Source organism: Panicum virgatum, chromosome 4K, assembly GCF_016808335.1.
Source record: "Panicum virgatum strain AP13 chromosome 4K, P.virgatum_v5, whole genome shotgun sequence".
Taxonomy (NCBI): domain Eukaryota; kingdom Viridiplantae; phylum Streptophyta; class Magnoliopsida; order Poales; family Poaceae; genus Panicum; species Panicum virgatum.
In genome coordinates, this window is record NC_053139.1 from 17077664 (window position 1) to 17086828 (window position 9165).

Below are 9165 nucleotides of genomic sequence, written 5' to 3' on the forward strand. Positions count from 1 at the left end.
CCTTCGGAACCCCCGTAGGGGCGGCCCTTCGGGCCTAGCTACGCCTATCTTCTCTTTGTCATCACTTAAACCTAAAAGCCTGAGAATAGTCATCTTAACAATCATATTAGTCTAAGTGTTGTGTTGTCTATATCAATCACCAAAACATTATATTGAAATATGGCATGAGAGGCCATTTTCGCTACAATCTCCCCCTTTTTGGTGATTGATGACAACACAACCAAAGCAAGAAAGATGAACTGCAAGAATATGAAATTGATAACAATTTGAAAAGTTAGAAACTAGTTAGCTTGCTTGGATGACATTTCAATGCTCATTTTAAAAGCCATCGGTATTTGAAATTGATACCAATTGTAGAACAATGGCTTGTGTGTGGTTTGAACCATATGAGCAATGAAAAAATTTTGTACCTCAGTCCATGGGATCATCAAATTGCACTTCTCCCCCACATTGACTAAGTACCTCCACCTATCACCATACATCCTTTTGCATTACATTTTCCATTCTTCCCCCTTGCTAATGGCATCATTTGCTTGCTTTTAGGGTACATTTCTCCCCCTTTGTCATCAAACACCTAAAAGCTTCAAAACCACTAGCAACAAGGAGCATTAGTAGCAAAATGAATTAACTTGGTAAGAGGTGTTTTACCTAGCCATGCCTCCCAATATTATTTATCTCTTTAACCTTTGGGAGTTATGGCTTGGTCTTCTTCCCTTGTCCAATCTTTCTTGATCAATTGATACCAAATGTAAGGTTAATTGCAATGTGCATCATCTTGATATCGAAGGATTGAGTGTATTACCATATGGACTAAGGGAGTGTGACTACAACAAATATCACTTTGAAAGCATGTTAGTCACAAAAACACAAGCTATAGAGTTAGCTCCCCCTAAATGTGTGCAATAGTGTTTGAATCACCTAACCAAATGTATGCACTTATATTTCACATAGTGTGGATCAAACTCTACAACTTGAAAAACATGGCACCAATTGAAACAACATACCTTTGTTGAATTTGAAATACCACTTGTAAGATCTTATTTGTGGAAGGTGGTACCATTTTGAAGTGCATGTGCCATGCAAAAATGGTGCATTTTACACCAAGATTAAACTCATGTAGAATGCTTCAAGAATAATTATTAGTACAAGCAAACTACCATATGAAATTTCTAGGAAAGCATATCAAATAAAAGATACCAATTGTAAATACCAATTGTAAAGATAAGATCATGCATTCCTAGAGAGGCATTGAGCTACAATGATGCATGAAGGATATCAAATGAAATTGAGATCATCCTTTGACCTTGCTCATTACCACATATGTAGGAGAGGGGAATTTGGGTCACTAATCTTTAATCCACGACTTGGCTTTAATCCAACTTTGCACGATGCATCCCTACTCATGCATCCCAAACCTTGCCAAGCCTCCAAATTCCCCGATACCTTGTTTGGCGCCTAAGTCTTAGGGATCCAAACCTTTTGAGAGCCATCCATGGTATGAATAATATCCTTGGGCACCCAAATAGGCCGGTTCCATCCATATGTTCTCCACCCCATGACATGAGCCACCACCTTACCATTCTTCTTCTTTTCAAGTATGTAGTGGTTGCTCTTTTGCTTGTTCTTGTGGGTGGGCTTGGTGTATATATATGAAGCCTTCAAGTATGGAGATGTGTTTTTCTTGATCTCCTTAGCCTTCTTGTGTCCCTTCTTGCTCTTGTTCAAGTTCTTGGGCTTGCCATTTTCTTTGCGCTTTGCTTGGTCCTCTTTTTCCTTGCATTGGTAGGACTTGTGGCCTTCTTTGTGACACTTGAAGCAAGTCATGGTTTCTCCCTTCTCAAGCTTCTTCACGCCCGTGGAGGTGTTATCTTGAGAAGGTTGGACTTGCTTTTCAGTGTACTTTCCTTTGAGCCGCCTCAAGTCCGCCATTAGCCTTTCTACCTCTTGTTTGAGCTCATCATTTTACTTAGCAATGAGATCATCACATGTTTCTATAATCACATCCTCATTGCAAGGGGTTAGATCACAAGAGGTAGACGCATCTACCTTGACAATGGGAATAGCACAAGGAATATTGCAAGGAAAAGATTTATCCGATGATGATTCACTTTTAGATTCAAGACTCTCATATTTCATTTTAAGTTCTTTATGCTCATTGTCTAACAAATTGAATTTGTTTAGCAAGTTCTCATATCTTGAGACAAATGAAGCATGAAGTTTTTCTTAAGCCTTGAGAGTTTTGATTTCTTCATTTTGTTTAGTGAGATATTCTTGTTGATTATGGAGGAGTGTCATCATCTCACTAATTTCATCGGTTTCAACATCGGATTCATCATTTGAGGAGTCATCACTTACATCGTTATTACCTAGTGCCATAAGACACATGGGTGGTGGTGATAATCTCCGAGGGCGATGGGTGGTGGAGCTCTTGGAATTTTTCTTGTGACTTGAGCTTTCACCACTTTTCTTGGGCTTGTAGATGGCGGAGAGAGCTTGGGGTCTTGACTTGTTCTTTTTCTTCGCCATCTTCTCCATCCCAACCGCACTCCCTCTAATGAGTGTTTTGTACCCAAGCCCATTGAGCTCATGTACATGCTCGGCAATCTTGCGGTGGTGGTATAGCACAGCCCTTGGATATTCTTCATACTTGAACTTGATTCATCATCACTATCTTCCTCATCCTCTTCTTCTTCTTCACTTGATCTTGATGAGTCTTGCCGCCTTAGTTGGTGCTTGCATGAGTGCTTGGCGGCGAGACTCTTTTTGCTTGAAGAAGAGGTGGACTCTTGCTCTTTCTTCTTTGTCATTCCCATACTATACTCATGGGCAATGATTTGATTGATGACTTGGTTGGGTGTAAGCTTGACCAAGTCTTCTTTTTGCAAGAGTGTGTTGATGATGTTGTAGTCGGGCTTGCGAAGGCTTCGGAGAATCATGCGGTTGATTTCTTTATCTTTAACTTGATTGAGACCTAAGGCATTAATTTCATTGACAAGAGTGTTTAATCGTGAGTACATGTCATGAGCATTTTCATTGGGAAGTTGCTTAAAGCTACTAAGCTCCTCGCCGAGAATATGATATTTTTGATTCGCAACATCCTTTGTGCCCTCATGATTCTAGACAATTTGCTTCCATAGCTTATGAGCATTTTGATTAGCAAAAACATGATTAAACACACTATCACATAATGAGGACAATAGAATTGATTTAGCAATGGCATCATATTGTCTCTCGGCCTTATTCTCATTTTTCATGCCTAATTCGGTGACATGCCAAACATCAAGCCCACGGGCTTGGAGATGTGCTTGCATAAGCACTTTCCAACGTGGAAAACCCGTGCCATCGAAAAACGGAGCCCTATCGGTACTCATCCCTTCCCCGGACATGATACTCACTCGACGGTGAAGTCGACGGGTCTCCTACGAGCTTTCTCACAAATTTACCAATAGAATTGGCTAATCCTCGTAAGAGGTGTGAGACCAAGCTCTGATACCAATTGTAAAGATCACCGTGATGTCCGACCCTAGAGGGGGAGGGGGTGAATAGGGTCGCTAATCACGGTGATCTTTACAATTATATTAGTCCAAGTGTTGTGTTGTCTATATCAATCACCAAAACATTATATTGAAATATGGCATGAGAGGCCATTTTCGCTACAGTAGGTAAATCAAGCTCATAGGGACATAGTCGACATCTCAAGTTGGCTCACTCTTGTTATAGAAAATCAGCAGTCTAGAACTTTGAAGTTAGAGAGCACACTTTATCAATGTTGAATGAACTAAATGAATCACTCGGATCTAAAGATGTACACAAAATGAGAAGCTCAATTGCTTGTTCACTGAATATGATGTTCAACTCTTGTGCTTGTTGATCTATTGCAATAATGAAGATATCATATCTATACTCAGCTGTAGTCTCAATGGGTGCCCAATATATAATGAAATCTGCATATAAGCCTTTCACATCTGGACAAACAATCTCTTGTTTCAAACAAAAAGATGTCACACCACTAATAAGCTTCCTCCAATCTTGCATTGGTCTCTTAACTCCTGAATCAGTGACACCCAGCCTACAGATCTACCATCTCGGGGTATCCCTCGGTGGGCTCAGTGAGGTAATACACCGCACCAACACATAGAGCTAGAGAAAGCCCGAAGTCACAACGAACCTAGGTCGTAGCATAGATTGGCTAGACTACACGCATACAATATATAGCTCATGGAAAGTCATGACACAATACAATATACTATCAAGGTAGCATAAAGATCATACTAGTTATGACTTAGCCGAGAATAATTATTTGATGAGACGCGCAAATATATAATTATTGCAACAATATAGTATGAGAGTAAGTAAAAATTGAAGAAACTGATGTGGCTTTGAATCTCATCCTATTTGGGTTGAGGCTGTCGCGCCGAGATGTATAAACCATACTAGGCATCAAGGAGCATGAAGTAAAGATTCATCAAGCTGTAGCAACAGCATGTACAAGCTGTCTTGTTGCTCATGACCCATGATAGACATGCAAACCAATGCATTAAATTCTTGCGTCCGCCAGCAACCACTTTTTGGGTGCATTAAATTCTTACAACTAGTAGCAACCACTATGAGTGCATTAAATACTTATGCATGCCAACAACCCAACAATAATTGTATATCATCCTCCTCATGATCCATGATCGACATGCAGACCATTACAGGTGCATTAAATACTTGTGTCTACCAGCCACCACTCTATAGGCGCATTAAATTCTTATAACTGGAAGCCACCAATAAATGGATGTACTTAATACTTGTAGCTACCAACAAATCCAACAACTATTCTGTAATGTCTTGCTGATCATAAGCCATGATGGTACATACCAGCACAAATGCATTAAATACTTGTGTCTGCCAACTAACATCGCTTTATGGGTGCGTTAAATTCTTACAGCTGGCAACAACCACTATATAAATGTACTAATACTTGCAGCTGCCAACAACCCAACAACAACGTTACATAATCTAATATATTAAAAGATTCACTATTATATATTATTAAACCGCACGTGTTGATGCTTTCTAACACGTGGCGTATAGCCAACGAGCAACCTACAATGTGGATCATAGCAAAGATGATGTGTCCATCTCCACAACAAGATTTAATTAGTCCAACTGGAAATTAGAGCATGCTAACTATTCAGGATAGAAAGCTAAAGAGCTGTCAGCATCCTATATAAATAACGGTGCCCAAATGCCGGGTGAGAACACAGGGCAACATAGCAGCAAGTCTTAACTAGTTGTGGAACAAATGGGTGTTCTTCTATGCTTCGTGTCACTTCTGGTATGTCATGTGCTACATCAAACATCTACACTCTCAAGTAGTTGTCTTCGTTCTTAGCCATATTGTTGGGGAATCATCCATAGAATTGATAATAGATCTAGTACTTTTAACCTTTCTCCCATTTTGATGTTGCGGCAATGACGGTCTTGCAGGTTGTTGTGGCCAGTGGAGGCAAGTGTGCAGCTTTGGTGATAGGAGCCAAAGGGACTACTATGTTGTACTATGCCTCTACGTCAGAGCTGAACACATACTGGCAGTCACTGTTTCCTAATAGGCCATACCGTCAGCCATACTCTCTCATTTTAGTGCACGTTCTGGTACCTCTCTACCTCACACACAATATATGCATACTATATAAGCCTTAGATCATTGGGGAAGAAATTGTGTAGCTGCACTTTGGTTCTCAAGTGCATGTACTATTGTACCTTCTACTTAGGGTGTGCAATATACAGATGGGGATTTACTTTGACTAACATTATAATAAACATCTTACTGGAACCGAGAGTAAAGATCAGGAAAAGGAACACTACTGGTCCATATATTCTGATCAGCTTACCAAAAGGGATGCAAAGATCTTCCATAACTGGGCACATAGGGTGACTTCAGAGAAGTTGTTGTACCCAGAGAGCACCTTCACTATGGGGTCCAAGATCAACCTCTACATCGACCGGGCAGCCGCCTTGCACAGCGCTTTCCCTCATCGTGATGTCGCCAATTCAATCTCGATGTCCACAGAGAACTTTACTAACATCGCCACCATGTCCTCGCCAGTGTTTGTCTCCATGGCCCGTGATATGTGGTCCACGCTAAGCTCGTGTGAGCACCCCCGCGAGGTGGTGGGTGAGCAAAAGGCATGCACTACATCCTTGGAGTCCATGCACAAGTTCGTAGCATCGGCACTAGGAACAAGCAGCATCCATGCCTTCTCCACATCCCTCGATGTGCCAGAGGAGGGCATTGCCTCACCGTCGGACATTTACAAGGTGGCGGCAGTGCGTGCTCTAACCGCCCATAGAGCTACCAAGGAACCATCCAACACCGTGACGTGCCACAGCATGAGCTTCCCATTCATGTTGTTCTATTGTCATGCCGTCAACCCGACAAGGATCTATGAGGTCATGTTGAAGAAGGTTAAGAATGGTGTTGTCCCTGCTGTGAAGAGAAGGTTGTCGGTGGTCCGAGCACTAGCAGTATGCCACGTGAACACTTCGGGGTTTGACCCCACATTGAATTACTGGGTGAAGCTTGGTCTCAAGCTAGGGCAAGCCTCGGTGTGTCACTTCCTTACAAGGGGTGATGTCCTCTGGACGCCTACGTTAGTTGCTTGAGTAGTGGTATGCTCCGTATGAGCCTTTTGTATGTAGAAAATAAGGAAGACAAGGTTGAAAGCACCTTCATGTATGTCGAGTTGTACTACCTAATATATGTGATCCCTGGCTCGAGTACTATGCATGCTCCATCTACCCATGTGTGCTCATCTACAAATGTGTTACCTATATTTATTCTATCGCGTTTTTGATTCTATATACACTTGATCACATTTCCATCTTTCTATCCATAGTGGGCCCACTTGCATGATTCTGAGGATTCTTGTGATCTCCTCTCTCAATCTCCCAAAGAGAACCATAGTTTAAAGTACCCACATGAACATATAAAAGATGTTTTTTTAATTACTTGAAGTCTACACGGGGCAAGGGCACCTTGCTCATAGCCTCGAAGCAGCTTGGAAGGTGCTCTGGAAGACATATTAAAGAGAGAGAATTGCCTATTTGACACTAGAAATAATGAGATTTGCCTATTTGACACTATCGGTACCCTGTAATAGGGATACCCACTTCTACTGCAGCAAGGCAGGGCTCGCGTAGTCATCTGTAACTGCGCGGTAAAGGGCGGAGCAGCCGGGCCCCATAGGTCAGGCCCTTACCTCATCGGGCCAATGGCCCCGGACCCGCTCCCCGCTCAGGGACGGGTCCGGAGACGCCACGTGTCCCTGAGGAGGGGAAGCTCCGAGCCGATAGCCGAGGCCTTGGAACCCCCATAGGGGTCCGGGACCTCCCGCATCCATCCGGGCCTCCCACGTGCGTAGAACCAACATACCGCCTGGGGGTGGGGGTCCGGAGCCGCCATGCGTCCTGCAGGCGAGGGCGCGGGCACGAGTCTTCCACTGCAAGACTCGCCCACCCACCGCATTCAATGCGAGTGATTGAGGCGTGCTCTGCTGCCACAGCACGCTGGGCAGACTTTGTCAGTCCTCACTGTAGACTGCATATTACCGAGGTACACAGTGCGGCCGCCTGCGCCGCACCCGCGCAGAGCCCGTCTACGCCGCAAGCTACACGACCCGTTCAGCTACGTGGCAGGCGACGCCGCAAGCTACGCCAGGCGCCGTTTCGACAAGACAGCGCCTGGACAGGCTGAACGGGGGATTCCAGGAGCAGGCAAGGAAATCCAGAAGTGAGATCTCCCGCGCCTGCAAAGCCATAATGTATGAACAGTATGTTATCTTGTACTACATTGTTGGGCCCACCTGTCGGGGACCCAACGGCCATGTACGCGCCTCCCTTGAGATATAAAAGGGAGGCGCTTGCTGTACAGGACAGGCTCTCTAGAGCACACTCAGACTCACACTAGACTCAGCTCCAATCTCTTCCAGACTCAAGCAATACAACACACAGTGGACGTAGGGTATTACGCTCCGGCGGCCCGAACCACTCTAAACCTGCTGCGTTCATCGTGTTCCTGAGAGAGATCGAACTAGTCCTAGCTAACCCCCGAGTACACAGCCTCTGGGCTGAGGCGGGTGCATTCCGCCACCCGGCTATGGTTTGCCACACCACGACAGACACCCAAACTTGAATTCTTGCCTATATGTCCTCAAGTCGAGTTTTTGTTGTCTATTTGACACTACCGTGAGTTTGGATAGCTAACACTGTTATAAGTCCTAGGCGATAAGACTATTTTATCCCTAGAGTGGTTTGGACTACTTGACAGGAAAGATTTGTTTAGATAGCTATTATGTTTGTATCTTGACAATGACACATTTTATTCCTCCGGATAATTAAGTGAGCGGTAGATATGTTGTCCAAATATGTGAAGGTTTGGTTAGTTTGCCACAGCATTTTGCTGTTCCATGCGGTGCCTGTGTACTACAGGCTGCGAGGCCAAGTCCAGTGACGGGCCCATGAACACACTCGCCACTGACGTCTCATCTTGGGAGTGCAACTTCACGGTGCAGAACATGGGCGACCAAGTGAGCATCTGGACGGAGGCCTCCGGTGCTGCCGTCGCGCGGGTTAGGGACACGGTCTAGGACATAGATCCCGTTGCCATCTATGCCATGGACATAGTGTCAGAGCCTGTGGAGCTATTGTTGGCACCGGGCTAGCGACACATGCTCCCACCGGGCCGCGACTCACACGTGCCCGCACATACCCCAGGCTGTTGGGTCGCCACACACGCACCCGAACGCACAGCAGCGGGTCTTATGTCTGTTGGGCCGACACTCCCCCCCCCCCCCCCAAAAGCTAGCTTGATAGGGGGTTGCACCCTCACCATATAAACCATGCTTGCCCACCCACAACTCTCAATGTGTGACTATTCCCAATAATCTCCCCCTCACACATTGAGAGACACCGGGCCAACCTGAGCTCTAACACCAATTGTCGGTCCAAAACCAGGAGAGTTGGCCCAACCGGGCGCATACCCGGAGAAAGTCCTGCTACACCCCAAAAGCTAGCCCAAGAGGTGAGTGACTCCCCCCACTTTTAAGTTGGTTCAACCCTCCCCCCACAACCAATGTGGGACTAATCCCAACAGCTGTTCGACCCCATCGAGGCCCCCGC

General features: G+C 44.9%; 1 protein-coding gene across 1 annotated transcript; it reads left to right on the top strand.

Moving 5' to 3' along the window:
• Positions 1-5961: 5961 nt before the first annotated feature.
• LOC120701973 (BURP domain-containing protein 10-like) lies at positions 5962-8633 on the top strand. Its single transcript, XM_039985762.1, has 2 exons — positions 5962-6571; positions 8476-8633. Exons 1-2 carry the CDS (start codon positions 5962-5964, stop codon positions 8631-8633), a joined length of 768 nt encoding a protein of 255 aa, XP_039841696.1.
• Positions 8634-9165: the final 532 nt, after the last annotated feature.

Coding starts and splice junctions, on each gene's coding strand:
- LOC120701973 (XM_039985762.1), top strand. CDS start 5,962: ATGGGGTCCAAGATCAACCTCTACATCGACCGGGCAGCCGCCTTGCAC. Junction 6,572..8,475: donor GAATTACTGGGTGAAGCTTG/GTCTCAAGCTAG, acceptor TGTGTACTACAG/GCTGCGAGGCCAAGTCCAGT.